The sequence below is a fragment of the Punica granatum genome, chromosome 1 (genome assembly GCF_007655135.1).
Source record: "Punica granatum isolate Tunisia-2019 chromosome 1, ASM765513v2, whole genome shotgun sequence".
Lineage (NCBI taxonomy): Eukaryota > Viridiplantae > Streptophyta > Magnoliopsida > Myrtales > Lythraceae > Punica > Punica granatum.
In genome coordinates, this window is record NC_045127.1 from 13,298,357 (window position 1) to 13,313,457 (window position 15,101).

A 15,101-nucleotide genomic window follows, 5' to 3' on the forward strand; every position below is an offset into this window, starting at 1 on the left:
GGTATTTTGGTCATTTTGACCAAATTATCCTCGACCTTCCTGGACCCGTCTTGGTCGCCGTGTCATGAATTGTTTTCATTAAATTAAGCTTTTCGGGTACTCAGACTTCATTCGGTGGATCAATCCATGATCTGTCTGATTGTCTGTAACCCGCACATTTACTGCATTTGGCATTTTATTTTAAGTTGTAAACTCACAAATTGGTTAATCGGGACGCTCACATGATTAAACCTACTTGGCACTGATAAGTTTGCATGAATTGGTAATTAACTGATAACTCGTATCGATGAGTTGTCAAATGACGTTAATGCCCTTTTCAAAACTCGTATTTCCAAAAATCCTGAAATGCGCGGTTCGATGTAGCATGGACGTCTAGAAAGGACTTGTGTGTCTTAACTTGAGTTTTTTTACCTGATTTTAGGTAACTCATGTCAGGATACATAAGATTTTTCTAGATCACTTTCGTACAGACCAATCGGTTCTTTGGCTTTTTCGGGATTCTTGCACAACCCTGGAAGATCTAGGGAATTGGTCGATACCGACTACAGGCCGAGGTGGCCCGCACTGCGATGTTTTCCCTTTTCTGAAACAATTTTCAAATAAAGGCATAATCGTCTTTTCACAATTCAGCGACGCCCCTAGGATTAGTTTGACAGAAACACTACAGTATTAGGATAAGAATAGGCTACCTGTTCGGGTGCAGGTTCATCTGCGAAGCCTTTTCTTATTCACTGATGAGTTTCTGTCATCCTAACGTAGACTCGGGTAACTAGAACGGTTATCTCTGTCACAAGACATGTAAAATGCTGATTAATCATTCACTCGACCTAACCAAATATTAAACAATGGTTAGGGGAACTCTGAGTTCCAAATCTAGAATCAAAATACGAGTTTGGCTAATTCAGTGGTGATTCACTGTCACAATACAGAACAACTGTAAAAGCAATCCACAAACACAAGATTTGACTCTATTTGACAAGTTCTCAAAGTAAAGCCGAATGCAAAACGTTTTGCACTATTGCTTGTTTAGCATTTGCAAAAATACCCCTGGGTTAATAATCTGTTAATCCATGTACACTCGGCAATAACATACACAATGTCTGCAATATGCATGATGTTTGTTACTTTTCTGCTATTGTTTGTCCATGCGGGTCAAGCCTGACCCATATGATGCATTGCACTTATGATCCAACACCCTAACCATCGATCACAGGGTCAAATCCCTTATTCATTGAGAGCGCTTGAATTTAAGTTTTTCGGTGTTTCTTCGAACTCACGGTGAGTCGAAGCTAAATAATAACCGGAAGCTAATTGACTGGGATTCAACCTTTTGTTATTTGTAATTTATTGTTTTTCTGAGAGTATTGTAAGGATTTATTTTGTACATTCATTCTATAACAATCCCAATCGGTGAGCGAACGGTCCGAGAGTCGAACTAATCGAATCGGTCCAATGCTTGCCCAGACACGAGTAATCCGAAGATCTCGCGGTTCTGGTTCACGTAGGAATTCAAACATCATAGTTTGATGAACTCTAACGCAAGATTGTGAACCGATTCCCCGACATATGGGTTTACTTCTCTCTTGGCTTCTCAACCGACATCATTTAGTTCACCGAATTTCCGATGTCAAAACGTGCGAACCGAGCGTAGCTTAATTCACGCGGTAAATGATTAAAACATGCAAGCCTAGCAAACCGGAGTACCAAAAGGGCGTGCAGGATATAGGCCCGCACGTAATGTGAACCTCCGAACTCAGACTTTCCAGTTCCGCACAGACCAATGCCTTAGCAAAACTAGGTGTTTCATACCCCTAGACCCGGGTAACTTATCGGCCCTCGACCTTCGGGTTGTAAAATGATAAGTGACGACTCCTTCTCATGCGTGTCCGTCACGCATCCCCGGGAATGTGGACACTCCCAAGCCGCGTGATCCAAAAGCGCACATGCGAGTCCCGACGAGCGTCCACATTCGGTTCCGTACAAAAATAAAAAGGAAAATATTTATATGGTTGAATAACAAATAAAAATTAAATTAAATATATATGGGAAAAAACGAAAATAAAAACCTTTTATCGATTGTCATCTTATGGAAAAATAAGAAAGCAAATGAAATTAAGGGCACTTTCTACAAATAAACATAAATTCTACATATATGATAAAAGATATTTTTTTTCGGGGTACACATATATGACCAAAGATATTAGAATAATTTATATTTGAAGATAATGATTTAGGCATATTTATAAATTATCACAAAACACTAATTACATAAATTTAGAAGCATATTGAATATAAAGTTTAACGTGTATAGAATTTGACTAGAGTTACTCCAAAAAAATGTGTAAAATGAAATTTATTTATGTGGGAGAAATCTTTAATATATCATCGAATTTTATTAACTATCAAATAAATAATAAAATTAACTTACCTATATACAGCATTTCTAAAAAAAATATAGTACCACATGATTAATTCCATGAAATTAGGATCACAAAAAAAATAAAAATTTCATAAATGATAGTAAGGATATTACATAACATAATTTTCAAAAATAAACTTGTAATCAAGTTTGTATATTTGCATTTCTTATTGGTATCGGATCTATATATAATGCCAATGACTTAATAAATATGCAACACAAATGAGGGAATTAGTAGCAAAATTGGAAATAAAGTATTTGAAATTAGTCTAATTAGGACTATTATATGAAAATTTTAGTTCCGATCAAAATTATTAATTAATATTTTTAAATTTTAAATTTTTTTTGCATTGAAAGTAATATGATAGAATGTGGAATTTTGAGGTTGAGAAATGAAAGAGCAAAATAATGAGAGAGATTGATACGTCGGGGAAAATAGAGAGGAGAAAGTATTATTAAGTGGACAATATCGTCCTTTGATTAATCTCTTTTATATTAAATCATATCATATCTAAACTAAGAAGAAAGGATTACTTTTGACATTTTAACCACATAGCAAAAATAAGGAGGTTGTTACAAAATCGAAAGTTTACCTAAATAATAGTATATGATATTGTAATAGTTATTCAACTAACTTATGGTAATATAAGCTTAAAATATTTGAAATAAGGATATTATAAAATATTAAGCTTAAATAAACACACAATTAAATTTGTCAAACTATCTATAAAAAAGTATACATAATATATAAATAATCAAATAAATATGTCATCCATACTAATTAATAGAGTTAGTTACAAAATCATTATTGAGCTATTCTAAAATTAGTTTAATTTTATTAGTATATCATTGATTATAATATAAAATTAATCGTTCAAGATATTTTATATAATATGAAGAAATAAATATGTTTCCCAAAATCAGGATATAATTATTATAAGAAGTGAAGTATAATTGCATTAAAAATACAACGCGAATGATGCGACACTGAAGAAATAATTTATTGATCACATATATAATTTCCATGAAGCAGACTATAAGCTATTGATTTTATGGTTTTATGGCCATATAGGAAGAAAAAAACTTTATGTACAATATATGTACTTATGCTCAAGAATAACACAAAAAAAAAGAAAAAAGAAAAAGCACATGGGTATCATAAAAATTGTTTTCAAACTAAAGTTGCTAAATATAAATTTCTATTGCAATTTTAGAATTAAAATACATGTGATAAATTTGAATTAATAATTAACTTAAATAGATATACATATTAAATGAGACTACTAGTTGCAAAATTATCATTAAACTAATTAACTTTCTAAAATTTTTAATAAAAAGTTTTTAAAAAATAATTGTCAGAAACTTAAAATTAATATAATTGAAAATTGTTATTGATCTTAATAAAAAGTTGGCCTTTTTAAAAAAACAAGTACATTGTAAGAAAGAATGTACGAATATAAATATATTAAAAGGAACCAATGGAACACACAGGCAAAAGCCTAATTAATAATTAAAAATCCTATTACTTTTTATAAAAAAAAATTAGCATTTCAAAATGTAAATAATTACAATAAAAATAATATAAACATTTATGAAAACAAAACCTGTGCTTCTCATGAGACAAAAGAACAAGTTTTTATGAGTAAATCTCAAGCACATACTTTTGGTAGAGGGGACCAATACCCCAGGCCGCCATTAAAAATTCCCACTTAATAAGGTTGCTTTGAAAATCTGGCATTTACGGTTTCAGGGTTTTAGAGTAAGACTGCAGTAAAACAAGGAAAATTGGTAACTTTTTATTAGCATTAACGAGCTAGTACATAAGAGTTAAGACTGATGCGATTCAGGTGGGGTTTAGCACGGGACGGTTCGGTATGGTTTCTAGCATGAATCATAAGTTTGTAATCATCCCAAATTTTCGAAACAAGAATTTCAATAACCGTAATTGTAAGCGAAACAGAACTAGAGAAATAAAATCGTCTAGAAAACTAATTGATTTTTCAGTTCGATTAACCGAACCGAACCGAACCAATATATTGAAAGAATATTTAATAAAAGAAATGTAAAATTATGATTTCATTAAATCCTATTCATCCACATATCACTAACACTAAAAAGAAAAAGTCTCTTATAATCATAGTCATACAACATTCATCCATATATCTAAAGATGAAATTCTTAAAAAAAGTACATTTAAGACTAGAATTAGGGATTTTATTCTTTTTACCTTACTTTTTGACCTTTTAACTTTCAAATTTCGTATATAATATATATAATATATTCTAATAATGTTATAAGTATATACATTCATGGAGGGACAATTAACGCTGTCTTTTAAATTTGAAAACTGTAACCGTCCTAATTAATTCAATTTTTTTTGTTCTTGTTAGATACAGAGTGGTTTTGCAGGAGAATTCGGTTATTAGGGTCTTTTGCACAGTCTAGGTTCAGCAAATGTAGAAATTCCGAAGATGTCGTATCGCTTGTGCCAAGCCAAATGCGCGGCACAAGCAATCGAAGGATGACCCAAGTAGCAAATAAAACTCGATCACGGGCCAGAGTCCAAGTTGAGCGCCGTGGGCTACGTTTTAAGGCCTTTACCCAGCAGCCTGGCCCGTCCTGCCCCAGCCCAATTCTACAACATACGGAAAAATAATTTAGTGAAAAGAAAAGGAAAAAAAATTAAAATTAAAATTCTACAACATTCTGCGAATGATTCTTTGATAAGACGCGGCGATATGTTTTATGACAACAGAAACAAATGACTTCAAATAGTTTATTTTGATTGCCTGGAAGACTGTTATTTCCTATGAGATTATGGATCCTACATGAAGACACAGTCATACTCACAGGCCAACAATACATCTATTGAAAATCATAAAGATAATTTCTACCGATTCTTGCCCGCTGTTAATTTCCAATGTAGACGCATATTAGATTTCGGCTAGCATTTCATTTCAAATGATGACGCATAAAATTTATGAATTTTCAGTTTTAAATCGATAAATCAGCCATGCTGCACAGAAATCTCGCCCCGTATATGCACGTTGAGTTAGCCTCAGCATATAGTCATAGTTGAGTCCGGTACGCCAAAAAATTTATCGGATTCCCGGCAGCACAAAACAATGAACTAATACATATTCAAATGAAACCGGATATTGTACGATGGTCCCAAGACATTGATGATAGCTGGAAGAGGAGCATGAAAGCATATACCAATTTTATCAGGCGAAGCTCCCAAGGAAACACTCTCTTTATATACTCCCTCCCCTTCTTTCCTTCGAAAACTTTCAGCTTCTTTTTTCTTTTTTTTTATCAGTAGTAAAGACGGGGCCGTCTCCCGGTTAGTTCAGCCTCCTTTCTGATCAAAACTTTGGTCGGTCTTTGGTTTCTTTGTGGTGCAAAAGTTTCTGACCGGAGAAGATCTGATGATGAGATTGGGCAGTTATTGCCAGTTGATGACAGTTATAAGTGTGTCCTTTCTGTGCCTCTTCACTATCTTCATCCAGAGCTCATGTGCCGCCAATGATCATAGTCCCGTGCCAGCGCCGCCCTCTCCCGATAATTCATCCGGTAACTCTCTAATTTTCTCTCAACTTTTCTGTGCCATAACGGGCTTCTGGTAACGAACGACTGCTAACACATGCTCAGGACACAGCACTGCACCTTCCCGATTAGCTGTAATAGGCTAATAGCACTCGTTCTGGTTTTAGATCTTTGAAATTCGTGTTCATGTCTTTTTAGCTTTGTTTGTTTGTCTTCTGTATCGTTTCATGTTCTATTCCATCCTAACGACTTAAATTCCTAGAATCCTAGTTAAAGGATGTGTCGAGAATGATCTTTCTCAACGTCTAAATGATCGCATTTATGGAAATGAAACCTGCTTAGTCTTGGACTGTGCACTTCTGTAATATTCGGAGTGCAATGTTTGTTGAGCTCGAGTCAGCTGCCAAACTGCTCTACCGATGAGCAAAACCCATTTTAAGGTAGTAGTAGCCCATAAGCAGATTAATCATTTCGAGCTTTAAACCCTATATTTTCCCGGCAGCATGCGTGCTGGATTTCTCAACATACAATTACAAGCCTAGTGGAGACTGCCTCAGATCAAAGGAGAAGATTGATGAATGGGGCAGCTACCCAACCACTCTCTGTTGCCGGAACGCTCTCACGGTCCTCTCCGAAGCACTAGCTATCCAAGCCCGTAATCGAACACTGGGTTCCGACAACATCTTCCTCGGACAAGGGCACTGGGTCAACTGTAGCGGGAACTTTCAGCGGCAGCACTCAGTCTCCATCCATTCTTGCGGGTTTGAGAACCTCTTCTATGGGAGCAGCAAGTGTTCCAACCTCTCCCTCTCGAACATGACGGATTCGGTCTTCCTAGGAGAAGAGCAGTTCGGCGAGGCCAAAAACAACTGCTCAACCTTTGGGAGTTCGTTTGATTCAGTGTGCAGTGCATGTGCCAAAGGTGTTCTTGCTTTGAGGGATGCGGTGCTTGAAAAGCTTGGTGTAAAGGAGAATAAGACCGAGCAGGCGATCTGTGAGGTTGGGGTGGTGATTTCTCTTGCTGCGGAAATGATCTATGATACGTCATGGACTGATGACTTCTTCCAGTGTCTCCGGGTTCTGGACAAGTTGGGTAAGCAAAAGCCCTTAGAACCAAAAATGGAAAAAAAAACAAAAACCGTTTTGGATTGATTCAATCAACTGTGGCTATACACAGGATTAATTTGGTTTTTATGCTAATACATCAACTTCGAAATCGGTGAGCAAATGTGTTGACTTCGGATAGTTCTGATATATTACCGAATATATCTATCCAATCTATTTGAGGTTTGATGCTGATTGAACTTCCTTTCTTTTGTGCCAACAGATCCGGACTATGTGAAGATCAAATGTAAGCAATCGACTGACTCCTAAGTGTTCACCCAGCGAGTTTCATTTCCTAAAACCGAGATTCTTTCTTTCTTTTCTTGGACTCCAATACTAAGGGGACTGTGTTTTAGCTTGTCAGATAAGACAGTGAAGGTAGTCTTCGCGTCACTGCTCGTGATTGCCGGGTTCATGCTGATCGTGCTCCTGATAAAGTACGTGAAGAGGAGAAAGCCCGAGAAACCTACTCCGTCGAGAGAGATAACCACATGGTCGGGCCTCTACCGGTTCTCCAAGGCCGAGATTGAGAATGCCATAAACTTCCAGAATGAGAGGAAGAGCCTCGGTAGAGGAAGTGCTGGGCATGTCTACAAGGGGATCCTCCCGAGCGGACAGGCTGTGGCCATCAAGCACATCAACAAGAGTAATATGTCCGATTCCTTCACGAGGGAGGTTGAAGGCCTCTCACGCGTTCGGCACCCGAACTTGGTGTGTCTCTTCGGTTACTGCATCGAGGGAGGAGAGCAGTACTTGGTTTACGAGTATTGCCCCGCAGGGAATCTTGCTCAACATTTGCTAAGTAATGTTCCCTTTCAGCTGCAGGCTTTTAGAAATTTTCAAAGAAATCTTACTTGATACTGTATTGATCACGACAATTGCTTGTCTATTCCCGTCATGATCGACATGGGACCTGCAAAAACAATCAACAGTTTCCTGTAGAATAATCGTTCAGGCAAGAGAGATTTGTCTTGCTTTGGAGTGATGATGAATGCTGATTATTTGATGAGCTGATGAATTTTACAGGAAAGGACAGTGGTTTGACATGGGACCGGAGAGTTAAGATCCTCAGAGACTGTGCGCTTGCTCTTAGATATCTCCACCACTTCATCGATGGTTGTATCGTTCATCGAGATATCAAGGTAACAAGAAAATTGGTTCCTGGTATATGAAAGTTTCCCTCTGTTATTTTTAGGGGCTGCTTAATTTGAAGTATTGTTTCTCATGGCTATCATCAAATACTATCTGATCAATTATCGTAAAAGGGTGTTTGATGTTAGTCCCGGTGAGATCTGATATGAAAGTTTCTAGCAAGTTATCTTACAACCGTTCATATTTTTGCAGCTTACCAACATTCTTTTGACTGAGAACTTAGAACCAAAGCTCTCCGATTTTGGATTAGCAAAGATGCTCGGGATGGAAGAGAGCAAAGTGTTCACTGATGTTCGAGGAACCATAGGTTACATGGACCCTGAGTACATGAGCAATGCAAAGCTAACTTGTGCTAGTGATATCTATAGTTTTGGGATTGTTGCCCTTCAACTGCTATCTGGACAAAAAGTTATCGAGCTTGATCTTGATGCCCGAGATCAGCTCACAAGAAAGGTAAATTTTCACCTGTTACGAATCTGAAGAAGGAGAAATAGATGAGAATGCTTTTCCTTCTCTCTTGCAGGCAAAGGATGTGTCCATGGGGAAACGTCCTCTATCGGATTTTGAAGATCCGAGGTTGAATGGAAACTTGAACAGAGCAGACTTCGAGTGCATCCTTCAAGTTGCTGTCTTTTCTGTAGCAAAATCGAGCAAAGACCGCCCAACCATAGATACCGTATTTGAGGAGATGGACAAAGCATGGAAAAACACACTCGGAGACATGGTTTGTACCTCAAACCTTTTGACTAATACAAAAGAACCATCCGTAAATCTGCTGTTTTATTCTTTCTTCCATTTGGTGAACCTGAATCATCAATATTACTCTAACCTTTTATGTTGATATGCAGAAAACACAAAGGGAGATAAATTCGATGGCAACATCCATGTCAAGCTCTTTCGATGGGAAGTATGTGATTAAAGTCTGACCAATGAAACACCAAAAAGTCACAGTAGAGTGAGGATGCATTATGAACAATAAAAGATAGCGCAGGGCAATTAGAAATGCACCTTGCAGCTATAAACTCGATGGTCTCCACACAAAGTCCTCATTAACCAGTGCAAACAGTGTTATAGCACGCTGGTGTGAAAAAAGAAGATGAAAGTCGACAGGGTCAGTTACGAATGCCGTACCAAGTCAAGATTTTTCGTGCAGTTTCCTTTTTTGTAGCTTGTAAGTTTCAATTTTGATGATTTGAAAGTTTGTACAAGATTGTAAATCAAGGTTTCTGTTGTAGGCTTTTTTTCGGGACAACAGTCCTATGTTTTGTTCTATGTATTCTTCGATTTCTTGTACTAGTAACAGATACTTCTCAGTGTGATCAAGCTTCATGTGTAAGTACTTCCACAAAATTGGAGGCCGAGGCAAAAGCAAAAACACTGAAAAAGAGATTGTTTGGAAACAAATGAAAGAAATGCCCAATGCATTTTCAACCATATCAAAGATTGTAAAGCTCAAGCACTTTATATCCTAAAATATGAGTTTGGACAACAGTTTGGTATCAGGAAAGCTACAAAATCCGGTTGAAGTAGTTTACTGAAACAGCAGCAGCATAAGAAACATATGATAGGATCCCACATATTTGTCTAGAAAGATCACGAAAAATGTAGCAAAGATTCGAGAAATAATTATATTGCGAAGTAATTGGAATGCATGAAATCCTCCCACAGCAGCTTTAGTGCCTGCTCTAGCATGACAGTCACAGAAGTGTAGTCGACCTTCGCTTCCTGTGAGGAATGTATTGCGAGAAAATTAATTATTGGGCTGAGCCAATTGGTAGTATGTTGAAAGAGTTAGTATTCACCTTCAGCTCGGAAGTTATTTTATTCAACTTTAGGGTGATTTCCCCAGTTGAATACTTAAAATCAAACCAATTGATGTCTAGGACCTTTAAGAGGGCTCACGTAAGCCTGCGAAATTGTGCGTGCCACTCCAACGACTCGGCATCTATCCTCTGCAGATGACAACTCTCCTCTCCACCATCTCAGGCCTCCCTTCACACTCGGGCCTAAGATTGCTAAGTTGATCAAGTCCTTTATGCTCTTTCTGTGATCATGCTGAAGAGTTCTTCATATAATTGATTAAAAACTTATTCATCGCTCAGGTCAAATGGATGTGGTTGAGAACATGTAAAGGCTTTGATGCAACTTACAGTGGGAGATGACACGGTTCTCTTGGTGAAGGGCATTAACCTCAGGTCAAGATCTTTCTCAAGACATGATATGTCATATATCATGTGGCAGACCGGGTTTAACTCAACCTGCATAATCTTCAGCAAAATTTTCCATTAAAAAAAGTGATAATTTCTTCTATCGAAAAAGAAAAAAGTGATAGTTTCACTAGAAGAATTAAGCAATTCAGTAAGACTAAGAGCTGGACTCAGTTCTCCAAAGCATTAAGTTCTTAGAGACAACTACGACATTATCAGTGAAGACAAATCTCCGAACTGCAAGTCCACACTTACGAACTTTTCTTGCATTTCTCATGAAAAATGAAAACGAAAACAAAAGCCATTTGAATGAACAGTAAGTTGCCTGGTAAAGTTCATGTCGCTTTTCTTCCTTCACAACTCTGCATTTGCAAATGACCGTTACATCCGATCGAGATTTATCAGCCAACTGCAAGAGCAGAGAAAAAGAATGGTTAGAAAAAAAAGTCAAATTACCATAGCAAGAAATATGAACAGTATACATAAGAGGATGAACAACCTTAGCGAGGTAAATATCCTTTATATCTTCTGATTTGACTCCGATTTTCAGGGCGACATTGTCTGTGACACTTTTCACATACGATGCCAGAACATCGGTGTGGAAGTTTATATTATACTGACTTGAAGAGGCTTCACTGACAGAGTCTTTACTTGGGGGGTTTCTCCTCCTGAATGTTTCAACTTGTATCATAAACTTGTGTCGACTAATGTTCTGGTAAGTCAACCAAATAGTGGAACACGAAACGTGCTTTCAAATGCATTGCATGTAACGACATGATCGGCTCACGGGAGAAAAAGCACTTTTCCAACCCTCACGACGAATTTCAACTTTATTTCATCGTGGTGTTGGACATTCTCCTCTATTTCAGTCCTCACCAAGACGGCAGAAGGGAGCAGGTCCTGCATAACTGCCTTGGCAATCCTCACCCACGGCTTCTCAGAAGTAGCCTCATTCATGTGACCATCTTCCACAGACAAATCAAAGGGAAAAGATCAAAGATCAAAAGGATTTAAAATCCACACACCAATCAGACGAATCCATCTTTACAATAAGATAAGGGAGCAAATGTTTTGGATGACGCTTATCCTATACTGCAGTTAAACTTGTTTTACCATGAATTTCTCTGCGGAACTTCCTGTAACACGAAAACGAAAAATCAGAAATTTGTAGTAACAGATGCAATCATGGATGTCATAACTTTCTGATAGAGATAATTTACCAACCATTGCTGAGTAACAGATGCACTTCAAGCTTTTTTGCTATCCATCAATCTGTGCGTTTTAACTTGCGTCCCCGAACTTTAAAGTTTCTCAATTAAGTCCCACAAGCCTCTCCCATTGAAAGAGAAAATAAAAGGACCAACGCCATTATTTTTCGACAAGAGCACACACGCAGTGGTCGGGCTCGAGTTAGCCGTGGAAATTGCCTAAATGTTCCTCCTCTATGTGGTAGCTTCCTTGTCAATACACTGACTGACTAGCCATGCAACAGGAGCCTCGTCCAATCTTTTGTATGCCCTATTTGAGGGTCAACTTCGGATTGCCCCCTGCAGTTCAGGACAACTTTAAAAATGACCCCGGAAATTACGGTATCCCCAAGTATTCAGAGTTGGGCTTTTCGCTGTCAAACATTAACAATACATTTATTAGAAATCATCAGATTTGACTGCACATATTCAGCCAACTAGTAGATCCTGCTTTCTTTTTCTTTTTAATAGTAACTGCTTAAACATCTTCTCATACATTCACGGGTATGAGCATTTACACACGAGTAACACTGAGCTGATAGCAAAGCACGACAGTAAAAGTTTACATGAACTTAACCAACCAAAGCTTTAGGTACTTGTGAAACATAACACGCCGAGAGCAGAGAGCAATCACGAGAAGATGGGAACATCCATAGCAGCAGTATTCCCATTGTGAACTGCTTGGAAATGCAAGAAATGCTCCCACAGCAGCTTCAATACGTTCTCAAGCATATCAGCTACCAAATTGATCTCGAGCTTCTTTCCCTGAAAAGAAAATAGATTAATGTATGATTCTTTTGCATTAAGTTGTTGGGATTAAACAAGTCAAAAAGATGTTAAAAGAAACCGTATTGTACCAGTAACTCTGAAACGATTCCCTTCAACTTGAGTGTGATCTCCCTCGTGGTCTCCCCGACAGATGTCTTGAAATCAAACCGATCTGCATCTCGGACCTTAAGTCTCATCGAAGGGCTCACATAAACTCGTGAAACCGTATGCCACACGCCAATGACTCTGTATCTATCCCCAGGGGATGAGGCCTCACCAAATGGCCATCTCAGACCTCCCTTTGAAGTCGGGTCTAATATCGCCGAAGCAATCAAAACCTTGATGCTCTTCTCCTCATCATCCTGAAAGTTATTTAAGCAATCTGATCAGAAATGTTGCCCGAATCAGACTAGTTAAACTATGTACATGTTGAGGATTAAACGTCTTACACGAAGAGATGTTAGAGTTCGCTTGGTGGAGAGCATGAGCCGTAGGTCGAGATTTTTCTCAATGCACGAGATATCATGCACCATGTGGCGGATTTGGTTTAACTCAACCTGCATTTTCAGCATAGTTATCCTTTTTTTTTAGAAAAGGGAAATCAGGAACTGCCTATAATTGGTGGTTTAGAAGCAGAAGGTTGCCTTATAGAGTTCAAGCCGATTCTCTTCTTTCATGACTCTGCATTTGCATGAGATAGTTGCTTCAGGTCGAGATTTGTCGGACAACTGCCCAAGGAGAAAAACAGAATGACTACGAATAAAAAAACAAACAAATACAACATGAGGCCTTTCAGAAGTTCTTGGATAACGAAACAACTACCTTTACATGGTATACATCCTTTAGATCTTCGAATTTGACTCCAATCTTCGGAACAACTTCGTCCACAATGCCCTTCATATACGAAGCAGGGATATTGGTGTAGAAGGTTCTCTTCAACTGCTTCAAGGTGGCTTCATTGATTGAATCTTTATTCAGATCTTCCTCCAAAATGGAAGGCCTCCTCCTGATCATGTGAATTTATATCATAAATTCCTCCGCTATACAAGAAGAAAAGCAAAAGAAAAAAGTTGCTTCTGATGGCATTTTTGTTTGTGTGTAAAATTAACTTACGGGATAAAAAGGATTTTTCCAACTCTCGCGACAAGTTTTGGCTTTACTTCCTTCGAGTTCCAGCCTTCTGCTTCCATTTGGCCCCTCATGAATTTAGAAGAAGAAATTAAGTCCGGCAGGATCTTTTCAATAAGGTAAGTCCATGGCTTGTCTGAACTATCCAGAGTCCTCTGCCCCTCTTCCACCAGACCAAAAAATGAAGCACGTAAACAAACAATTCAATCCAAATGAATGAATCAATGGAGACTAGATATTAAGAACACAGATGTCTTGGATCAAAATTTGCAATTCATGACCTAAAAGGGCCCTTTCAACTGAAATTTGATGGAATTTCGGGAACTTCTCGGGTACCAAACAGAAAGAGCCTAAGAATGTAATCACACTTGCAAAGAGATAAGATACCAACCACTGAGACGGCTACTTCTAACTAGCGCCAGAGGCTTCTCTCCATTTATCCGTTCAATCACCTCCACGGGTACTCGCTGAAGAAGAACGGGAGGTGGGCCCTCTGTTTCATTGCCATCCAAGCCAACAGCAAACCATCTCCATATCGCAGTGTCTGCACAAACAATCTTGCCGCTCTTGTCCATGCTGGGTTTTGATCCGAGATTAAGATTCTTCTGGAATCTAGGAACTAGCATCACAGCTGTCGGAGACTGAACCCCTTTGCTTTTCCGCATGTGTGGTGGGATATATGCCATAGATAGAGCAGAACAAATACACTTCTTTTTTATGTAAGACCTGAAAATCCCACCAACATGAGAATAAAGATCACCAGTAAAGTTATGAAAATAAACAACAAATTCTTGGGTTCTCTCAGGTTCAAGTTCCGAGTAGCGCATAAAATGAATCTCGGGATGGGGTAAAGAATGAAAATCAGCATAAACACGAACAATGTCAACTAGCCCTGCTCCCATAGATGCTTAAAGCAATTAATACTGATTTTATATTCATTCCATGATCAGCCAAAATGAGCAAAATATATGATCATTTCATGAATGAAGAACTAAGAAGCACTAACAACAAGAATCCATTTCAAGAAAAAAAGCAGAAGAACATAGGAGGACAAAGAAGAGAAGAACTCACAAGAGAGTGGGAGAGAGCTCTGTTATTCAGACAATAGACCAGGTTGAGCGTAACACAAGGGGGCATGGGATCTTCTTCATGGCTTTATTTATAAGGTAAGAGTGAGGAAAGTGAGGAAGAAGAGAAGTCCGAAAGCTTTCTTTATTATTACTAACTTTCGTTGGAAGTTGCTTAAGAAGTCACTGTATTGGAGAATGCAAAGGGGCCTTAACTTCTTCAAGAAGTTCTTCAAGAAGGGCCCTCCCGGAGAATTTGTAATGAATAAATTCTATTAGACATTCACATTTTCAATTTGCTCCCCTGAAATCAGTGTTTTTCAAAGCTGGCACAGCCCGTCTGGTTGAACGGGTTACCCCGCGACCCGGGGAGTCTTAACAAGAATAAAATTAGATAGAAAACCTGGCCGAAAATAGGTAAACTTAGCTAACCCATTCAACCCAAATAATTCATCAATTGTAG

General features: G+C 38.1%; 2 protein-coding genes and 1 long non-coding RNA gene across 10 annotated transcripts; 1 reads left to right on the plus strand and 2 right to left on the minus strand.

Annotated features, from left to right (window-relative positions):
- The first annotated feature begins 5,507 nt into the window (after nucleotides 1–5,507).
- LOC116192405 (proline-rich receptor-like protein kinase PERK3) lies at nucleotides 5,508–9,571 on the plus strand. The gene is made up of 8 exons (XM_031520951.1): nucleotides 5,508–5,992; nucleotides 6,468–7,058; nucleotides 7,293–7,316; nucleotides 7,434–7,871; nucleotides 8,096–8,211; nucleotides 8,414–8,674; nucleotides 8,745–8,945; nucleotides 9,070–9,571. Exons 1-8 carry the CDS (start codon nucleotides 5,848–5,850, stop codon nucleotides 9,145–9,147), a joined length of 1,854 nt encoding a protein of 617 aa, XP_031376811.1. The 5' UTR covers nucleotides 5,508–5,847; the 3' UTR covers nucleotides 9,148–9,571.
- A 54-nt stretch (nucleotides 9,572–9,625) lies between these two features.
- Nucleotides 9,626–10,488, minus strand: LOC116192408. Its single transcript, XR_004154065.1, has 2 exons — nucleotides 10,024–10,488; nucleotides 9,626–9,946 (listed from the first exon to the last, which is right to left on the minus strand). It is a non-coding gene; the product is annotated as an uncharacterized LOC116192408 (long non-coding RNA).
- Nucleotides 10,489–10,647: 159 nt separating this feature from the next.
- On the minus strand, nucleotides 10,648–14,802 carry LOC116192406. Of its 8 annotated transcripts, XR_004154064.1 has the most exons (13): nucleotides 14,643–14,802; nucleotides 13,963–14,297; nucleotides 13,557–13,734; nucleotides 13,266–13,449; nucleotides 13,088–13,171; nucleotides 12,893–13,000; nucleotides 12,533–12,805; nucleotides 12,257–12,440; nucleotides 11,653–12,049; nucleotides 11,542–11,564; nucleotides 11,305–11,393; nucleotides 10,928–11,096; nucleotides 10,648–10,837 (listed from the first exon to the last, which is right to left on the minus strand). XR_004154064.1 is itself a non-coding variant. In XM_031520952.1 (8 exons), exons 2-8 carry the CDS (start codon nucleotides 14,255–14,257, stop codon nucleotides 12,306–12,308), a joined length of 1,257 nt encoding a protein of 418 aa, XP_031376812.1. In that variant the 5' UTR covers nucleotides 14,258–14,297; nucleotides 14,643–14,802; the 3' UTR covers nucleotides 12,051–12,305. The 8 variants fall into 8 exon arrangements, 1 of the variants encoding a protein (XP_031376812.1); XR_004154060.1 differs by having other exon boundaries at nucleotides 10,928–11,393; XR_004154063.1 differs by having other exon boundaries at nucleotides 11,305–11,564.
- Between the last annotated feature and the right edge of the window lie 299 nt (nucleotides 14,803–15,101).